General features: G+C 43.8%; 2 protein-coding genes and 1 long non-coding RNA gene across 7 annotated transcripts in view; 1 reads left to right on the forward strand and 2 right to left on the reverse strand.

Moving 5' to 3' along the window:
- The window catches only part of AKT1 (AKT serine/threonine kinase 1), a 79,168-nt gene extending 77,546 nt beyond the window's left edge, over window positions 1-1,622 (forward strand). For all 4 annotated transcript variants that reach the window (XM_074542269.1, XM_005483298.4, XM_074542268.1 and 1 more), the window contains one exon: window positions 290-1,622. In XM_074542269.1, coding sequence (XP_074398370.1) covers window positions 290-369 — 80 coding nt within the window. In that variant the 3' untranslated portion in view covers window positions 370-1,622. The remainder of the gene's footprint in view (window positions 1-289) is intronic.
- LOC141729320 (uncharacterized) lies at window positions 550-18,239 on the reverse strand. The gene is made up of 2 exons (XR_012580673.1): window positions 18,141-18,239; window positions 550-17,323 (listed from the first exon to the last, which is right to left on the reverse strand). It is a non-coding gene; the product is annotated as an uncharacterized LOC141729320 (long non-coding RNA).
- An 82-nt stretch (window positions 18,240-18,321) lies between these two features.
- SIVA1 (SIVA1 apoptosis inducing factor) lies at window positions 18,322-20,481 on the reverse strand. Of its 2 annotated transcripts, none has more exons than XM_005483296.4 (4): window positions 20,131-20,481; window positions 19,832-20,008; window positions 19,041-19,200; window positions 18,322-18,560 (listed from the first exon to the last, which is right to left on the reverse strand). In XM_005483296.4, exons 1-4 carry the CDS (start codon window positions 20,246-20,248, stop codon window positions 18,503-18,505), a joined length of 513 nt encoding a protein of 170 aa, XP_005483353.2. In that variant the 5' UTR covers window positions 20,249-20,481; the 3' UTR covers window positions 18,322-18,502. The 2 variants fall into 2 exon arrangements, with proteins under 2 accessions (XP_005483353.2, XP_005483354.2); XM_005483297.4 differs by having other exon boundaries at window positions 19,041-19,197; window positions 20,131-20,479.

The following is a 20,481-nucleotide window of genomic DNA, read 5'->3' on the forward strand; positions in this document are numbered from 1 at the left end:
ATCCCATCAAAATACTGTATTTTTGTGATAACTGAGCATGTTTGATGCTCTAAAATAGCAATTGCTAAAAATTCAGAACACTGAGTGTGGATTTAAGCAGTGCAGCTCCTAGCAATTTTAAATGGACATCTGAACATCTATTTTATGAAATAACTTTACCATGCGTTATCTTATTGTTGATTTGCTGCAAACAAAACTAAAGGTAGCAAATGTAACTACCTTTTTAATGTTTTTTACTAACTTTTAATGTTTGTTACTAACTTTTTAATGTTTTTCATTCCTCATTCAGATGACAGCATGGATTGTGTAGATAATGAGAGAAGACCTCATTTTCCTCAGTTCTCCTACTCAGCCAGTGGAACCGCTTAATGTTTTGCCATTCAGAAACAAAACAGACTGCATTTTGGGGACCTTACTTCAATGGACACTAGAGAACTTTCTATATTATCAAGTTACAAACTGTGTTTGTATTACAACTTAGATGAATTTGTAGGAAACCTCACAGATTCTGTATTTAAAACAATTCTTGATGCGTTTTTGAGAAGGAGAACAAATCCATTCTTTAAGTATTATGTCAAGGCTTTTATGCTGAATCACCGTAGGTTTTTAAGAATATACACCAAAACTGTTTACTTTAGAAATAATTAAGGTATTCAACATATCAGCAACTCTGACCAGAAAATCCCCTTATTTTATTTATTTCATACAGTTCATTATCTAAATACAGAATCTGCACTCTGATCAATTAGATTTATATAGGAAGATATAAGACTTTAGTAGCTAGTGCAATAATATAAGCAACAAAGTGAACAAACTCTGGAGGGTTAAGGTTCAAACTCATTTTGGACAGCAGTGAAGCGTCATCCAACTCCAGAAAACCAACTATAGGAACAGCATTAATGGCCTCAGTGAGGTAAATCAAAAAGCAAAAGTTATTTTTGTTATAACATCTGCTACAAGACATTACATATCAAACTGAATCCGGTGGGATTGCCACACCGTACAGGCGAGTATTTCATTCTAGGCAGTGCATTTAATGATTCCGTTTGCATAGAATCTAGGAATACTTCATAGGATTGGCTTCTCAAAACCTAGAAAACGCTTGATTTACCAATCTAATATGAAAGGCAACAACACAAAATCACCCACTTCCACCACTGTACAGAAATACCACACAGGTCTAAGTGAGAATCATCCTTATGAGCGAGTCAGCCAGACACGAGTTCATTTGGCACTGAAGTAATGACTTGTTGCCGCTTTTTTTTTTTTTTTATGAAAAGATATATGAATATATATAAACACTTAATGAATTTTTGCATCATGCCAGATCATTTCTTCTTTCTTGAGTGTGCATTAAAGGTATCAACCAACAGTTCATGGTGCCTTCTCACTCTTGAAGATTCAGTTTAACAGTGTTTCCCATGTATAAAAAAAACTAGGTTGAAACTTCATATGTGTTTGAATAATAATGGTGTTCAAAAAGTGAACTCTTTTTTTGTTTTTCATTTTTAATCTTAGTGGGAAATTCCCCACACCCTATTTTTGTTGTATCATGTTTCTTTGTAATTTTCATAAAAGCAGTCTTATTCTGTCTCTGCTGCAAATAAAGTTATTCCATTGTAGGTTGCGTTCTTTAAATTGCGCTCTTTTTTTTTGTTTTTTCATTCTCTTGACTGTATAAAAAACGATGACATGTATTCCAGTTAAGTAGCATTTAATATTTTTATTAGAAAGGAATTATATTATGAAAACCCTCTCTTCCCCTCTCCGTCAGACACTGCTGTGCTTGCACAGAGAGCCCATCATCCTGACTTTTTTTAACAACATTCAACTCTAGTATTTTTACTCATGATATGAAAGTTTCCCTCCAAATACTTAAATAAAATTGCTTTAATGAGTTAGGTTCTTATTTCTTGTGGTAGGAGCCTTCTGAATTTATAGAGATGCAACAACTGCTCCAGTTTCTCAAGTGTGATGTGCATATCACTGAGGGATTCGGGTTGTTCTGTTCCTCCTCAGTTGTTTCATCTCTGTGCTGATCATTATGCAAAGATAATTTTGGAAAACGCTTGTTCAGAGAAAAGCAACCTGTGCCAGGAATAAATTGTCTTGAGGTGAATGAGGACTGGCCTTGTTTTGCTGCCCTCCTGGTGCCAGCAAAAGGCCCTGATCTGCAAAGGTATTTCTGTTCCACCATCCAGGCCAGCCTGTGCTGCACAATTTCCAACACTCTCCAGGCACTAATGTTAATCACAGCTGGGAGGTGCTTACAGGAGGCTGGAATGTCCCTTTTCAAACAAGAATACAAAGAACAAGATATGAACATCCAAGAACAACTGCAGTGTGCTTCAGAATAAGCAACAGGAACTGCAAGCTTGTGGTAAGCCATTAAATATCCAGCACATTTTTTGGTTCAAAGAATAAGCTGTAATTCCCAGTGCAATTTACTGTGTGTTTATGCAAGGGGGGAAGGGGAAGAAGAGATCTGTGTGTCTGTAGGACTGGTGCTGGACAGCCTGTCCCATTCAGCAAGTCTGATCTAACTGCTCTCCCTCCTTTGCTTCCAAGCCTTCATCTACATCTCCAGCCAGCCCAGGGACCAAGTCCAAGGAAACTCTTCTGCAAGTCTACAAGTCTTGACAAGTTCTGAACCAACACAGCTTTGTGCATCCAAATATAGGCAACACTACTGAGCAAAGGTTACCATTATCTGCCCCAGGAAAATCTGCTCTGTCAAATGCAGGAGCAGGCATGGATCAGGTTGTTTTGCTGAGGCTGATTATGTCTCACTGTTTTTCTGCCAGCTGTTGCTAATGGATTGTGTTAATTCCCTTATATTAAAAAAAAAAAAAGCAGCTGCCAGAAATCTCTGAATCGTAATACTGTTAGCAACTGAGAGCCGTGAGGGCCACACCTGAATGCTGGACACATTCCCTCATTTTGCCAGTGATTGTTCTAAATGCCTTATTTGTCCATAATTGAATGGTTATGGCTGCTACAGCTGTATATCTGCAAACATCAAATGTGTTCTTTACACAGAAAATCCTACTGCTAAAACCTGTGACCTGTGTCATTCATCTCAGATTCTTTTTGTACCCTATATGCAGAGACTGCTTAAATCTTCCATGTTTCTTTAGCTCTGATTTGAAACCTAAAAACTTTTCTAACAATCTCTACAACCAGAACCTCCCCATTTTTCCTTCTGGCATTGAAAAAAGTCATCTTGCTCTGGTGTTGCACATTTCAGCAAAGCTGGTGCATCCCAGGTTCTGAGCACCAATAGTGAATCTATGCTACAGCCCAGGAATGTTGTTGTAAATTTGAACTTGGAGAAAAACAGGGAGAAAGCCCCTTGGCAAGAGCACGTGGGTAAGTTCTCTGTGTGCCTGCGACTGCAGTGTGGAACTGAGGTCAGCTGGGCAGTGGCTGGAACAGATCCACTCCTCTGAGTGCTGCTTGGGGTTGAGACATGGGCTGGAGCCAGGTAATTCTGCAAATTCCATTTTATACTCCCTGGTGTAACTAAAGCATCCAGTACAATCCCATTAGGATATGACAGGCTGTTCTCCCTTTAAAGTGGATGAAGATAACTCTGGTTCATAGCATTCCAAACTTTGCTCAAACTGTGACCTCTGCCCCCCACCCTCCCAGTACAATAAGCAGATTTTTCTTCATTTTTCTTTCTGCACCTTCACTCCTCCAGCAGGTGACCTCCACCTGCTCTCCAGCTCTCATACTTGCCTTGAATTCTAGCTGTTTTTTGAATTTGTTCACAGCTTTCCACCTGAGAAACAAATTATTATAGTTTTGGAGGTCTGGGGGCAAAACCTTGCCTGCATTGTTTGAATTGGATGGTCTTTGTTTTAACTAGTGGGAAATTTTTGTCTGCTGCTTTGGATTGTGCCCATGTGTTGAAGTGCTCAGTACACCAGCACTGTTTTCATATACCCCTGAGTGTTTGTGGGGCCTTCTCAATCTTTGTCAGAGAAAATACCCTTTGCTTCTTAGAGAGCACATGCCAGAACAGATTTTTATCTCCAGTAGCTGGCTGTGGGATGGTGGTCTCAGATCAGAGGTCACAGCCCACAGTGGGAGTGCAAACTCCAAGGAGACAGAGGTGCAGAGGGGGAGCCCACACACAGAAAGTGCCCGTGCAAGTTGTACAGATGTGCCTGAGAAGTTTGGCAAATGATGATTTAGCAGGTCCAGTTTATTTCACTGTATCTACAAGAGCTTCAGAGGTAAAAACAAAATTGAAGAAACAGGCGAATGTAAAGGATCCTGTTTCTTCAGCGTCGCAAATGAGTGTTTGTCTTCCACTTTGAGCTCAATTTTTGTAATGACAGGGAGGTTAATTGTCACGAGGAGTAACAGGCAAGGAACACACAGTGCCTGTAGTGAGCAGGGTTATTGTCCCCCTGCAGCTGAGAGTGCAGCCGTGTGCCCGCTCCCTGCTGCAGCATATGCTGCATTCTAATCAGCTGATGGCCTCTTGCTCTCTGCCCAAAATCATTTTCAACAAATGCAATTTGTTACAGTAGTTCCTGCTTGACGCTTTTTAAATTTTTTGTAACTGATGGTCGCCACCCTGGTTTTGTGAGCGTGGTGGGTTCCTAAGGACCAAATCAAGGTATTCATGTGTAAAAACTCCACTTCCCTCTGTGGTTTTTCAGCCTGCACATAGCTCAGTTCTGTTTCCCGTTTGCTGAAGTGCTGCTTCACATGGGGTTTTTTTGCCTGTAACTGGGTTTTTCTGCCTCCTCCCAAAGATGGGCTTTGTGTTAAATGTTACCCTGTTTTCCACACTTTCTTAATGTGTTTAGTCAGGTTACTGTAACTGCTGTAATGCTGCATTTCACTGGGGCTTTGAATTTGTTTCCAGAAGATGAATGGCAACGCAGCATTTGCTTTATTTTCTGGATTATGAAGGTCTTTCAAATTCTCTACAAATTATTACATCCATCCTGCAGAAGATATAATTATTTTTATGCTGGAGTCAAAAGTCTTCACAGAGGACACACAAACTCTTCCCAAACACTGATCTTTAGTTATTGGTAAACTCCCTGGATCTATTCCTTTGTGCTGCTGTGTCCTTACAGTACTGATGCTGTTACCCAGGAAGTTGTGTAGTACTGAAAAAAATCAATATCAGAACAAAAAAAAATAGTGATTGTGGTCTTCAGCAGAATGCCTGAGAGTTCACAGAAATTGGATTAAAATGAACATGAAATCCATTCTTAAACATGCTGGACTCGATGGTCCTTGTGGGTCCCTTCCAGCTTGGTTTATTCTGGGATTCTGTGCCCCTACTCTGCATTAGGACTTACTGCACTTTAGAGGCTCCTTACTCTTTTTATTTTAATTTATTGGGACACAGATCTGACTGCAGAGAACAATTCCAGCACCATCGCCCACACACAGGGCTGGAGTTCATACAGCATTTGAGTGATTTTTTTTTTCCTAAATAGCTAATGAACTTTTCTCACATACTTGATAAATCGCTCCAGTGACTTTTAAAGGCTTTATAGATGTGCAGAAAGATCAGAACATTAGCCCTTCAATGAACTTCCAGAACAAAAATGGAGTGATATTGTTAGGATGGTTGCAGCACATGGTAAATTTTCCATATGATATCTTTGGCTGTTGTGATTGTTCCTTATTCTGATAAGATTGGGAGAAATGAAACTAAACAGGTAGACAGGAATACCTGGTGCCCATTCAGTAATGAGTGTAGAATGACACTGAGTAAAAAGCAGAGAGAACAAAGTCTCTTGGAGCAGCTGCAGATTGGAAAGTTGCAGAGGAAAGGAAGTGGAAGAAAGCGGAACAAAATGTACTTATTTACGCAGGTGAGGTCATAAATTTAATGTGTAACTAAGATAAAGGGATTAAACTTAGTATCTCCCTTTACCTGATTGTAAAACTTAGAATCAGGTTACCTCTCCAAAGTTTTACTTTCTGTGGTGACTTGCTCAACGTGAAGGAAGTGGGGATCAAAGGTGGCTGCTTGGCATTTAAAATGATATTTTTTTAAATTCCCGTAAGCGGCAAAGGGAGTTGCAATGAGGGTGATGCTTCCTGGACTGCCCAGTGATTTTTCAGGTAACTTTGAGAAACCTCTCACAGCTGTGCCTTGCTTGAGGTGGGAGAGGCATCCCAGCAGTGCAGGAAAGCACCGAGTTTGGCTGGAGGTCAGTGTGTGAGTGGCACGGAGCTGTCTGGGGTTCCCCTCTGCAGAACAGTTGTGTCAGCTTTCTTTTCAGATCGCTGACAGTAACTTGGCCTTTATTAGCAATCTCTCCATAATCTCTCCTCACAAGAAAGGAGAAGTCACCAAGGACAGACAGGGAGAAAACCCTGGATATAAATCCATGTATTTCCCCAGGGGGTTCAGCTGCAGTTTCTCTGAGCAGCGCTGGATCCGGGCACGCAGGCTGGTGGAGCCCCAAGCACCCGAGGCTGCTGCACAGGAAGGCTGGAGCAGCACAAAGAAGCTTCCAACTCCCCATCTGGAAAAGCCCCCACAGGAGCACAGGCAATGGCAGTGCCATCTGTCTTCTGCTGAGCAGAGCTCCTCTCCTGGGAGCAGGAAAAGCTGGCACATGGAGGTGGGCTTTCAGTTCCCTGCTGCACCGAGGTTGGACGCAGATTGCTGGGTGGTACCTGTAGACACCAGCCTGCACTACTGAGTTCCTTTTCCCTGTTTTTCAGGGTTTTTCAGAATTCCAGTTCTCTTTATTTGCCTTTTGCCTTATGACATCATTCTTCCATCTATTCCCAGCAGACAAGGAACAATGGATTCCTTCTTCCTCTTCTCCCTCACTTTCATTCTTTTTTTGTGCCTTACCCTGTCTCTCATCTTCTGCCTTCTAGAAGGGTGTGTTATCAACTGACAGAATATCTCTTTAAATAATTATTTTCCTCATGCTGGATGTTCCTTGGATCACTGTGGAGACTTCCTCTGACCCCAATCCATAGGAACACTTACACTTACACTTACAGACCATGTCCTCAAGGTTCATGCAGACTCTTGGCTGGTGTATTTTGGCATGAAATACTGGCCTAAACAAAGAAAAGAGCAAGTCTCCCATTGAGTTTTAAAGTAATTTCCTATTTCTATTGATATTTTTAATATCAATTCTGCTACAGATAAGAGGAGGAGATAAGTGCCCAGTGGCTTGTGTCACACACTGTTGCTCTTTAGTACAGTTAGAAGGGAATTTGGTTACCTGCCCCTTACTGTCTGTCATCCATTTCTGTTACAGGACATACCTAAATTTGTGTGAACCTGATAAATATAAAAAACCTGGAGAAAACAAAACAGAAAATTTGTCTGCCCTTTATCTCACTTTGCTTTGCTTTGTGGTATGAACTATCAAGTTTAACCTATCTAGAGTTCTCTAAAAATGTAGAGCTAAGTACCTGATAAGACACTAACTGAAAATTGCTGATGGAAAATATTTACATCTTCTCTTTATAACTCTTACAAACACTTAACAACTCATTAAAATGTGGGAAACTAAACCCAAGCTACTTCAGCATCCTCAAGTTCACTGCTTCAGTCTGCAGCCTGTATATCCTGAGAAAAATTTACCTACTTTTCTGAGTGTGAAAGGCTTGCAGTCCAACTCAACAATATTGATAAATCTCTTGGAACTCGAGACGTAATCCTGCCTTTTGCCATCCTACTGCAGAACCAGGGAAAGCTTCCCCTCTCTGGCAGCCAGCCCACGTTATCCCCTGGGTACCCACTGATCTCATCTTCTAAGAGGAACTGAGGGGGAATTCCTGCCAGGCAGCTCTGTGGAAGTTGCCCAAGAAGTTTTAACACCCTATTCCTGGATGATATTGTCCCATCCTATAGTTACCCTGCTTGGCTCCAGCTCGTCTGCAGATGCAGGTTCAAAATAAAATCAACTTCCATCCTGCTCCCTCCCCCTTATTTGGGCAGCAAAGTGAAATCCAAACATATGGACTCCATAAATCCTTTGTAAATGGCCTCATGTGAAACACTCAGCCAAAGCCATGGTTATCATTAAACAAATAACGACACCACTGGAGCAGAACACAAATCACACACGGGGCAGATCCTCAGCTGTGCAGCCCAGTGGCACCAGGCTCACTGACACTGGTCCCTTGGTGTTGGTGCTGCCTGCTATGAAACCAGCCTGGAACCCACACAATCCTCCTGTAAAGATTCCAGGGCTGCCCTTGCAGGGCCAGCCTCTGAATGAAAGGAGGCTCTGCAGTGCTCGTGGAGCAGCAGGATTGTCCGGATTTCTCGGCTGTTTGAGGGGCCTGGAAAGGCCCGAGGTGGCCTTGGGGCAGCCCGTGTATCGAAGGACGAGAAGAGGCTTCAGTTCTTCTTTCGGTTTTTATGTTTATTAATTGTTTATCTAAAAGATGTTCTTTCAGCCGAACAGAGCTCTGCTCAGCAGCCAGCCATGAGCACACTGTCTGCCCTCCCGGGCAGCCACGTATCTTTATACCCATTGTTACGTGTACAATATTTATCATTTTTCCCCAATACCATTTATTCTCATTGCTGGGTGCACTCTCAGTAATAACCAATCCAAGAGTGCCACCATGGCCAAAGAAGATGGAGGAGAAGAGGAAGAAGAAGAAGGACAGGACACACCCCAATTCCTCCATCTTACTCCTCTAAACCCCCCTGTACATAAATCCTAAACCCTGTGTCTCACCCTCTAATTAACTAATCCCTTCACCATTCACCCCGGTGAAACCCTCCTATCCTCATACAGGTGTCGTCTCCTGTGTAGGACCAAAGTCCAGCCACCAGACACTTCTGGCAACATCCCAGGACTCCCGAGCCCCCCAAGGTGGTCTCGGTGGCTCGGCACCTCAGGACTGAGATCCTGAGATCCGACACAGGATGGGAACACCAGGACAGGCTGTCAGGGAGTGCTGGAGTCACCCATCAGCCTGGGGGTGTTTAAAAGCTCTGTGGATGTGGCACCCGGGGACAGGGTTTAGTGCTGGGCTCGGCAGTGCTGGGTGAATTGGATGGATTTGATGTTTTGTACAACCTAAATGATTCTATGATTTTGTGACAGCGAATTTTCAATAAACACAGATCGTAATCAAGAATGCATCCACAGCTAGGCAAACCAGAGTAAAACAACTGAAATAAAATACTGCTGGAGAGAGGTTTAAATATAGACTGACTCGAAAACACGTGAAGAGCTGTTCTACTGCTGGGGCAAACTGTCTCTCAGTAATATGAAATGCCACAGGGAATGTGTCAGAATAGTTTGCTACAACAAATAAACACACACACACCCCAACCCACTGAATTTTTTCAGTAATCATAAACTCTTACATGCAATCTAGGTAATCCCAGAACTTTCTGAACAGTTATGAAACTGTGGAGCATGTTGCATTAAAATATGTATCAAAATAATCATCTTAAATTTATTTGACACCTTCCAAGGAGCTCAGTTCATCACACTTTTGCTTGTGTGGCATCTGACCAGATTGTCAAAACCCATTCTTACAGGGTACTGCAGGGTACTATAACTTAAGTGATTCATGCATGCAGCTGTTGGAACTGCTTGTTGGGTTGTGAAAAAGCTCGTGGTGCCAAGTGCTGATCTAGGAGAACTCAGATCTCCATCAGCCGCCTTGGCTCCGAGCTGTTACTGAACAACAGATGGTAGCAGGAGTGAAGCAAACTAAGAAAATATTCTAAGTTAACGGGCTCACAAGAACTGAAATTCTTGAGAAAATACAGAGAGCAAGTGTTAAGGCTGGAACTAGTTTCCATGTCCAAGTGATGTATGCCACTAAACTTTAAAGGGTGCTCTCATTTCTGGCAGCACTTGTTTTGGTGGAAGTTTTCATTTAACTTGGGCAGAGCAGCCATGTATGGAATTAATTTCCCAGCAATTTCAGGGACAGCTCAGGGCCACGATTCCTGCTCATGAAGCTGCACTTGCCCCAATGTCTGGCACTAAGGGAAAGAGGAAAGAATCCAGGTTCTGTAGCTTTGCAGTAATTACAGCAGCAGCAGCAATGAAGGGACAGCATCACAAGCACTGATGATTTCTCCAGCAGAACAAGGACAGCGCTGCAGTTCACAAATAGGAACTTGTCAGTGCTAAGGGGAACAGAAGTGCACAGGCTCTCACCGTGTCCTTATCAGCAGCAACAGCACAGAAGGGACAAAGCCAGTGCAAGATGTAGGAAAAACTGATCTAGCAATGATCCCTAACACGACAGGGCACAGAGTAAACAGAGTGAAGTCTTGTACCAGGGAAGAAAGGAAGTCCCTCCAACTCCTTGTTCAATAACTTCTAGTTTTTGGTGTCACCAAGACAGCACAATCCAGTATCAACTAGGTGAGGAACAAAAGGTATTTTCAGGACTTACAGACGTTTGTGTTCAGCAGTGCTGATCCAAAGTCACAAGAATAAAGCAGTTTTCTATAATACTTCTTTACTTCATGTCCTGGCTGTGCAAGAAAGACCCTGCATTCCTGTGACACATCTCAGTACACAAATTCTTCAAACCAGCTCTGTAAGCAGCAGTACAGGCGACTACACCCAACTGAAACCAAGTTCTCTCATTTTTAGAGAAGTAAGGACTTCCAGAACAACCTGGAGTGAAACCATTCAACAGAAGAGAAAACAATTTACAAAGGAAATATTCAAACTGGCTTTCTTAACATTTTTAGGAGGAGACCATGAAAATATGCACATTGACTACATATTTTCAACCTTACATTTTACTGTACTTTTAACTCCTTATACTGGTTATCCCAACTGATTCCAGGTTTCTAAGCTTGTTTTTACTGCATTTAGAAATACTTCAAAATCTATTTTGGGGCAGTAAATAATCTTGCTATCATGGAAAGCAAAATGAGAACAATCAGATTACTCATTTGGGGAGGTATTACTCAGTGCAAGAAAGCGTGGGAGAACCAAGCTCCAATGAATGAAATGAAACTCACTGGGATGAAATACATAAAAGTGCATTAAATTCTGTATGTAAACCACTTGGTTGAAAATTGAATCATTTCTTTAAGTTCAGAAATCAATATTCAGCAAAGTGCTGCACTCTACAGTGCATCCCACCAAAACACCTAAGGATATGAGTAACTTTGATCATATCAGTAGTTCTAGCAGAGTAAACAGGATGTAAGAGTGGACACACTCATCGCCTTTTACCAGTTCCTCATTTCTGGCAGCAGCAATCAATGCTCAGGAGAACAGAAGATCTCAGAGTGCTGAAGAGTTTCAACAGCACTAACTCCTAAGTGTGTCCACACCTCAACACAATGTCTGCAGTCCTCAAAAATGTACTAAATCCTTGTGCTTTGGCAGACTCTGAAGAGCACAGATGTGCCCCACGTGTGCCCTGGAAGCCACCACGCTTCTTGTTCCCCTCTGTGGCTTCTCTGCACTGCAGGGTCTCCAGGGCCACCAAAGCCTGGAGCAGCTGCAGCTCTGCATCTCTGGCACAGCAGAGTCTGTGCTGTCCCTGCTCCTGCAGCCCAACAAGGTTTGCCTTTCCCCTGGTCTGTCCATTTGTCTCCTCTCATCCAGTGCTGCTCACCTCATCTCATCAGAAACACCAGTGGCCACATGTAATAGATCCATGATAAATCTGTGTGACTGCTCCCAATTATGCTCCCACCCTTCCTGTGCCGGGATGTGGAGCTGGACACAGCTTTTGTGAGGATTCACACTGTAACATTCCTGAGGGCTGAGGTCACACTGACCAGCCCATCGTTCCCCAAATTGTTCTCCTCAAAGACTGGCACAACTCTCACCTTTTTTCCACCACCAGGACCATCCCTGAGGTGCCAGTGCCAGTCAGCATCCCACTGCACATTTCCTGCTCCAGATTCACAGTCCTACCCTTGGCATGGACACCACTGTACTCTTTCACATCTTTATAAGAAGTAACTTGAGTAAGATATTAATTAAATGCAAATAAGTGTGTAATGGGAAATTATTTTTTTTGGTGGGGTGTTTTTTGTTGTTGTTGGGCTTTTTTTTTTTTAAGAAAAGTGTGACATCATTTACACGTTGGCATATAATCACCCTTATTTGTCATAGTGATACATTGGAATTCAAAGAAAACATGGGATCAATTTATGCTTTTGCATCTGATTTACATTTTGCTCTCGTCTTTGCAGGCAGCAAAATGGTCTGGCCTGAATTTCAGGCCATATTTTATGAATTATACAAAATATCTGGGATTTAAAAAAATATCTATTGTATGAACATTTGACCTACAGGTTAATGAGGGGAATATTTTAAAACACACTTCCTCTCCAAACTAGCAGCCCAATTACTACAGTATCAATTGAGTAGTGAGGACTTGAGAAAAAAACCCAAGAATTTGGGTAACAAAAGGCATAAACCCAACGTCGTGCTGCCACCCTGTGGCTTGAGGATGAAACTTCTGCTGCCAAGCTTGGAGGAGGGATTGTTTTATCTGAAACCTCTAATCAGATTAAAGAGCACTTCTGCACAAGGAGCCGCTGGCAGCTGGCAGAATTCCGTGCAAGTCTGAGAGAATTCGTACAGAACAGATCAGGACAGCACTGGTGCAGGTTACCTGCCCTCAAAACTTTGTCAGGTAAAGAAGAAACAGAAAAACATCTGAATCTTACAGAACAAATAAATGAGAAGGGGATCATGATTTAAACTATGACACTTGAGCAAAACAATGTAAGAAAATACAATTAAATAAATCCTAACATTTAAAGTAAATCCTATAACCACAAAGTGTTCAAGCAATAATAAGCTCTGCAAGAGATAAGTAACTTAACATCTATCACAGGGTTTTAATGCAAATCACAGCCATGAGAATAAAAACTTTCAATAAAAGTGTAAGACATAATAACTTGATTCCAGCTGAGGTTTTTTCCCAGAGGAAGAAAACAAAATAACAAAAGCCCAGAATACACACCACCAGCAAATATTAAAGCTTGTATTACAATTGTAGGAGTCCAAAATGCAATCAACTGTAAAAGCTAAGGTATTTTAATATCTATCAATATAAAATATCTATACAATAAAGTTATATATGTGTGTGCATGTGTATTAGCCATTGAAATATACAACATTGTGTGATCACTTTCACTGTATTCCAATTTTAAGAAAGTAAAATAAAAAGTAATTTGGAAGAATTTTATTCCAATTTTCTACCCACAAGTATTTGCCTTTAAATTAAACAGCTCCTACTTATTTCTTAAAGAATCATTTACATTTTCTGAGACTTCTTGGCTGCTTTTAGTAGGTTAACCAATTCACCTTACTAAAAACAGTGTTCAAAGCTTTGCTACCTTCCCTTCCCAGCAGTGAAAGACCCTAAAGAGAGCGAAGGAAAGCAGGAGCAGTGATCTCCCTCAGCCTTACCTGTCCTCACTCAGAAGCCTGCTGGGGGCAGGATGCTCTCTGGGAAGAGCCCTCGCATCCCTCTCCTTTCCCAGGCTGCCACAGCCCAGGCTGTGCTGCCAGGCCTGGCTCTGGGGTCCCTGTGTGTCAGATCTCAAGATCTCAGTCCTGAGGTGCCGAGCCACCGAGACCACCTTGGGGGGCTCAAGAGTCCTAGAATGTTGCCAGAAGTGTCTGGTAGCTAGACTTTAACCCTACACAAGAGACGACAAGGATGAAAGCTTCACAGGGTGAATAGTGAAAAGATTAGTTAATTAGAGAGTGAGACACAAAGTTTAAGATTTATGTACAAGAGAGTTTAGAAAAGTAAAATAGAAGAATTAGAGTGTGTCCTGTCCTCCTTCTTCTTCCTCCTCTCCTCCATCTTCTTTGGCCACAGTAGCACCTTTAGATTAGTTATTACTGAGAGTACACCGAGTTATAAGAATAGATAGTATTGGAGAAAAATGATAAATATTGTATACGTAACAATGGGTATAAAGATACGTGGCTGCCCGGGAGGGCAGACAGTGTGCCCATGGCTGACTGCTGAGCAGATCTTTGTTTAGCTGAAAGAACATCTTTTAGATAAACAATTAATAAACATAAAAACCGAAAGAAGAACTGAAGCCTCTTCTCGTCCTTCGATACGCGGGCTGCCCCAAGGCCACCTCGGGCCTTTCCAGACCTCACAAACAGCCGAGTTAAACCAGACACCTGTGCTGCTGCAGCAGTTTTGTTCTGCCCATGTCTGAGTGCTGCTCTGGGGGGGTTGAGGTTTCCCTCTCCCTCCCTGGACAGCCCCACATGCTCCTGCAGGAGTCTGGTCTAAGCTTAGCCTGACAATCCACGGAAAGCTCTGCAAAGAACAGAAGACAGAGCTGGACAGACACAGAACAAACAGGAGGGGCTCTGCCACACTCTGTCAGCAGAGAGGGCTTCGTGTCCAGGCAGTCAATGCTCCCGGAATCCAGCTGGGAGGCAAAGGCAGCACAAAGAGCTTTTGGTTGCAGAATTTGCCATGATGAAACAGTATCACACCTAAGCAAAAGTGACAGAGCAGCAGGAGATGCAAGTTTGTACACATACTCCATTTATGGGAGCTTAATGACAGGTAAGTTTTGCTGGGATTCAATTTTTTAATCCAGTTTGATCCTGTCCAAATCCAGAGCCATCACGCAATGACTGCTAGGGAGCACGGTGAGAGACAGAAGTATTCATTCCTTGCATGGTGCTGGCATTTGCTGCCATCTCACCAACCCAGCCAGAGGCCAGTTGAGAGTTTTCAAAAGAAAAGAGGCCCAGCAAACCTGGGGACAAAGATAACAGTCTCCATTTCTACTCCTTGGCTGCACATGTTCAAAGTAAGATTCAGATTTAAGCCCTTTGCACATTGCTGCCACTTCTGATGGCAGCAAACCCAGCATAGAACAAAGCATAAATGCCTTGCCCATGCTTGTAAGGAAAAAAGGACATTGTCTCTCACTCCCACCTGCATTATTTGGGGTTTATGCCCTGTCCTGAGATAAAACACAGCTGCATCTAGTTACCACCTGATCAGAAAGGAATACAAAAAAAAGCCTATGAACGGAGTACAAGTCAGAGCCCAAATGTGTAGGACACTAAAACAAAAAGGAGGGGAGGAAGCTGAGGTGCTGCTGTATTAAACAAAAGACACGTCAATCACAGAATGGAGAGCTAACATTTATTCATTTTTAATTTTCATGTTGTCTGGATCACTGTAGAATGGCTCACCTTTCTCTTGGAGGAAAGCAGACTTCTGGACTGAACTGCAAAAATTGGGAATTCCTTTGTGTACAGGACAAATGCTATTGAAGAGACAGCTCAAGTGCATTTGTTCTTTTCAGTGAGCTTTTTTACAATGTTGTGGGTTTGTTCTAATACAGTCTGGAGATACTGCAGTCATTAACCACCTTAGACTGTCCTTAAATATCTGATGTCTATGAAACCACACATTTCTAGAACTGACTCAGTTATTAGTCTTAAGAGAAATTGCTTTATCCTGATCAGATCAGCTGACTTCCTTTTGGACATAAAGGTCTAATCTTGGAGACAAATGTCACCAGTAATGATACACAGGCCTCAGCAGTTTCTCATCCATCTGTAAAATCATTTCTGCAGGATATTTTTACCCATCAATATGCTGGCTCCTCAGGGGATCTCCTTCCCTTGGAACAGCAGGCAAACTTTGATTTTTGACACTTTGCACTGAGTGGGAGGGGAAGAACATACAATTACAACAAAAAAGCACAGGATTGAACCCAATTTCCTGCTCAGCTAATAAACCAGACAATTTCTCTGGCTCTCATTTACAGTCCTAGGGGTACCCTATGTGTTGTATTGTAACAGCTCAATGATCAGTGGCAACAGACAAGTCCTTGTGAGGAGGAGTTAATTAGGCAAAGAGAAAAATCTTTGTACTTCTCACCCAAAGATTCTTCCCTTCACACAGGTTGGGGTCTTTTTCTGTAGGCATTATAAAGATTTACAAACAGACTCCAGTCTTACCTCCCATTGTTTATCTGAGAACTGCAGGACTAGAAAAAGAACTTTCCTGAATAATATTTGAGGCTTTTGGTAGCCACAGGCAGTTTTGTCACCTTCTGAAGCCAGAGAAGCAGATGTGGCAGCCACTAAACCCCATTTCTCACATGTAAGAAGGATCTCCCCTATGCAAGAGTTGGCCATGCTGTTCTGTGCCCCTCCTGCTTTTCTTCTCCCAGCTCCTCACCCTGCACTGGCTATCTATCCTAATGCACAGCCATCTTTCAAGCAGCTAGAGGATAACAAATATGAACATTAAGCCATGAAATTGATGTCATTGTTTACAGAGGACAGCTTTCTATGAAATACAGCAGTGACTAAATGAGCCAAAAAACCCATTTCTATCACCAGTTTGAAACACAAATCATTTGTAAACAACATGCCTCATCTCTCCCAGAGCCTAGAAGCAAAACATTATTTTCAGTCTCTCACCCTCAGGAGAGAGTAAGAAAAAGCAGACACATACTTAAAGGTTTCATTTAGAAAAATATACTTGACTGAAAAATGCTTTAGTTCACTGCCTAAAGCTTCAAATAAAACACAGCCAAGTTTTTAAACTCTTTCCTAAAAGTAACATCTAAATGCAGTAAACCACAGGTTCTTCCCATCCATAAAACTGAGCTTTGTGATTTAAAATGATTGTCACAGGAGCAACACTTTTATCTGCCCTGTGACACCAGCTGGGAACTGCACCAGAGATCTGCCACCACCCTGACTTCATCTATTAGAGCTTTGAAAAGACAAATAATGCTATGGAATTCCTGCACATCCCAGCTAATTCTTCCACTACCAAGTCACCTAACTTAAGACTTCTTTGTTTGTTTGTTATGGGAATGAAGATAAGACACATTTCAGAGTTGCTCAAAACAGAGACTGGGGTAAGAACCAGTAAAGTCTCCCATTTTAACTGGCTCCAAAACATGCAGAACAGGAAAACCAACCAGATCCATCAGCATGTCCAGGCTGGCACAGATGGTCAGTCCAAGCTGGCACAGATGGCTGGGAGTGAAGTGACACCCCTTAGGAAACCCTGAAGTGCACAAATGCTTTCAAAGTGTGCCTGCAGTTACACAAAGTGCTACACAGGCCAGAGAGGATGTCATCCTGCACCTCACTGTGGCTGATGCACCCAAAGCCATGACACTGCAGCTATGAAGAGCTGCTCTCCTGCAACAGCCACCCCCACCCTTTGCTAAAACATTTACCATTCTCTTAGGGTAGCTGCAGGATTCTGACAGGCAAACACCCAGAGTGCCTCCAACAGAATGTCAAATAAAGGTGTCCCCATGAGGGAGAAGTCAGGCTCTCAAACTGCACTGCAATGGCCTTTCCATCTCTTCAAACAGAAATGGCTAAAGTGGAGGGAAACAGGTAAAATCAGGTTACTACACCCAAAACATACTGATTACAGCTGAGAAGACTGGGAAGCATCAGTGGGCAAGCTTTGCTTCAGTTCAGGGCAAAGAATTTCAGAAACAGACCATTAGCTGTGCCACAAGGATGTCTTTGCTTGTGTGTGCCAAACCTGTTCCTTTTATCTACAGTGTGAAATCAGCCACTCAAATCAGCATTTTCCTGAGGTAAAGGCCACTGTAGTTTTCTCTTAGGCATAGCTGGTTTGCCAGATGAAAAGTGGCTTTTTTAATGAAACAGAGCAAAATCAGTAAAAGAAAACTGCTTTGAGGGGCTGTCCAGTAGTACTGTACTTAACTCTTACAGCACAAACAACACCAAGCCTCTGCAGTGATTTGAAAAGAAAATGAGGAATGAGCTGGTTTATGGAGAGGTACCCCTGAGTGCTGACCATTTTTCAGCCCACTTCATGAGCTATTTCTGAGTGTGTATTCAGAACAATATGAAGTTAACAGTGTAGGTGATAAACTCATACAGATAAGTTGCTTTCAGTGAAGGTACTGGAAAATTCTCATTTACTAATGAGAAAAACTTTTCTGCTCCAAGCCTGGTGTGCTACTGCTCTTTCTATCAAAGTTTCTATAGTAAGATTAAAACCATTCAATCTGACAGTAAACACAAATTGCTGGTGATAGCTTAAAAAAACTTAACCAGAATCAGCAAATTCTGTTATTTGTAAAAGCCCTCAGGCCTGGCTGATTTTCCTAGTAAGCTCACAACGGAAATGTTGTGTGTCCAGAGTGGATTCACACTCACCTGAAAGCACAGAAGGAGCAACTGATTTCTATTCTGATCCCACAAAAGTGTGTCCTAACATGACCAACAAGCAAGGAGAATAATCTGAATCCTGTATCACATCAGGTAAGAGCACAGAGTGGTCCCTTCCAGACAGGCATATCACAACTAGGGAAAAGGAGAAAGCCGACTCAAAATAATCTAAAAAGCTTTAAAATATAAATGTTTATTTAGCTACAATATTTAAAAGTACAATATAAAGATATAAAACATAGAAATTCCATAACTAATTCATAGGCTAAAAGGACTATTTGATCAGCTGTAAGGAGAAGACTTCATGGAATTCATGGATGTTTTAGTCACAAGGGTTATTTCATCAAGTTTCAGACTTGAAATACTGAACAACCACTGCAGAGAACTTGCTCTCCCACATCACCATAACTAGGGGAAAAAAGAAACAAAAAAAAAAGCCAGAAGAAACAAAAGTCAGAGTGCCTACTGTTTCTGGAACATAACAATGCCACACTATTCCATTATCAACTGCAACCACGCGACTCCCACACAGCACACTCAGTATTTCTTTATACCACAGGATTGTTAACAATGAGGGGGGAAAAAATTAAGATTATTCCTTGGAAGTGCATGCATTCAGCACTGGCCAGCATGCTATACTGCTGGTGGGAAGGCAAGAGAAATTTTTGCCTCCTAAAGCATTTAAGCAAGAAGCTGAACGAGACTTGTACTATAGTTGATTAGAGTGCTTCATACATGCATCTTGGCTTGCACGTTTCAGACACTTTTACTGCTGTTAAAGCATGGGAAGACTTTACCTCCTTTTTGTGTATGAGCTAGATATCTGCTGCACCCGACTATCAGGCCACGTGCAATTAAAATAAGCTCCCGAACTCGAAAGGCACTTACTCAACAGCGGAGCACAAGGAGCAGGTGACCGTGCTACAGCAGCTGCAGAGCCTGCTGCAGCTCTGGCAGACGAGCCGGTCACACTGCGCACACGCCTCCTTCACATCGGCCGCTCTCACACACGACGAGCAGGCTCTGGACGCTCCCAGCGGCGGAACTGCTGGGCAAACGGTAAAGAAGGTAAAGATGGGATGAGCTTTACAGCAAGGCAGAGAAAGCAGCTGGAAGTCGCAGGGGCTGCAGAGCGCGGCGCCGTGTACAGCTACAGGTGGCAGCACTTGGGTAATGCCAAGGGACAGGGAGCGCGCTTGGAACTTCCTTGGTTCTTTCTCTGCTCAGTAGCAAGACTAAGGGATGATAAAACAGAATATACGCGCTGCAATTCCGAAATCCGAACAGACTTCCTTTAAGGAAAGTCAGTAAAGAAGAACTACACAGCACAACACTACTCATCATAGTACAGACCTCTTTCGGAGGGGAAGTCAAGGAACAGCACTGGTCTCTGTAGTGACCAGGAATAAAGGGAATGGTCTCAAGCTGTGCCAGGGGAGGTTTAGGTTGGATATTGGGAAAATGTTCTTCACCCAGAGGGTGGTCTGGCCCTACAACAGGCACCTCAGGGAAGTGGCCACGGCCGCAAGCTCGCCAGAGTTTAAGAATCATTCCGACAACGCTCTCAGGCTCACGGTGGGAACGTCGGGGATGTCCTGGGCGGGACAGGAGCTGCACTTCGCTGGGTCCCTTCCAGCTGAGGGCATCGCGCGGTTCCGTGACACGGCCCGGGCACTCACCCCTGTCCGCGGGCCGCCGCCGCAGTTTCCCGTCGTGGCCGATGAGGAGCTGCCCGCTCCAGCGGGACCCCTCGCCCTGCGCCTCCCCGGCCGGCCCCGGCTCCGCGGCACGGGCAGCGGCCGCCGCGCCTTCCATGTACGCCTGGGCACCCCTGAAGAGCAGCCGCCGGGTCCTCTCTGCCGGCCGAGAGCAGAGCAGAGTCAGGGGCGGGCTCCCCATGCCCGCGGGCCGCGGCGGGCCGGTACATCCCCCCGGCGGGGCGGCCGGCCCGGCGCTCCCCCCTCCGCGCCCCGCTCACCGAACACCTCCCGCCGGTACTCCTCGCCCCGCACGCCGCGGCTCAGCTCCCGCAGCCCCACGCGGGTCTTCAGCTGCAGCGGGGCCGCGTCCCCGAAGGGGCAGGAGCGCTTCGGCATGGCCGGACCAACCCGCGCCCGCCCCGCCCTGCGCCGCGTCACGGCCGCGCCACCGCCTCCCTCACATCCCGGCCGGGGCACTCGGGAACCGCGGCCGCTCCCTTCTTTCTGCAGGAAAGCGAAAGCTTCGTCCGCAGCGTAAAATTTCCCTTCCCGCCGCGTCCCGAGCGCCCGGCGGGGTTGGCAGAGGCGCCGGCCCGGCCCCGCCGCCCCGCCCGCTGCCACCGCCCCTC

This window comes from Zonotrichia albicollis, chromosome 6 (assembly GCF_047830755.1).
Source record: "Zonotrichia albicollis isolate bZonAlb1 chromosome 6, bZonAlb1.hap1, whole genome shotgun sequence".
In the NCBI taxonomy this organism is placed as follows: Eukaryota; Metazoa; Chordata; class Aves; order Passeriformes; family Passerellidae; genus Zonotrichia; species Zonotrichia albicollis.

Coding starts and splice junctions, on each gene's coding strand:
- SIVA1 (XM_005483296.4), bottom strand. CDS start 20,248: ATGCCGAAGCGCTCCTGCCCCTTCGGGGACGCGGCCCCGCTGCAGCTG. Junction 19,201..19,831: donor GCGGCGGCCCGCGGACAGGG/GTGAGTGCCCGG, acceptor CCGTTTGCCCAG/CAGTTCCGCCGCTGGGAGCG. Junction 18,561..19,040: donor TCCTTGTGCTCCGCTGTTGA/GTAAGTGCCTTT, acceptor TTTTTCCCCTAG/TTATGGTGATGTGGGAGAGC.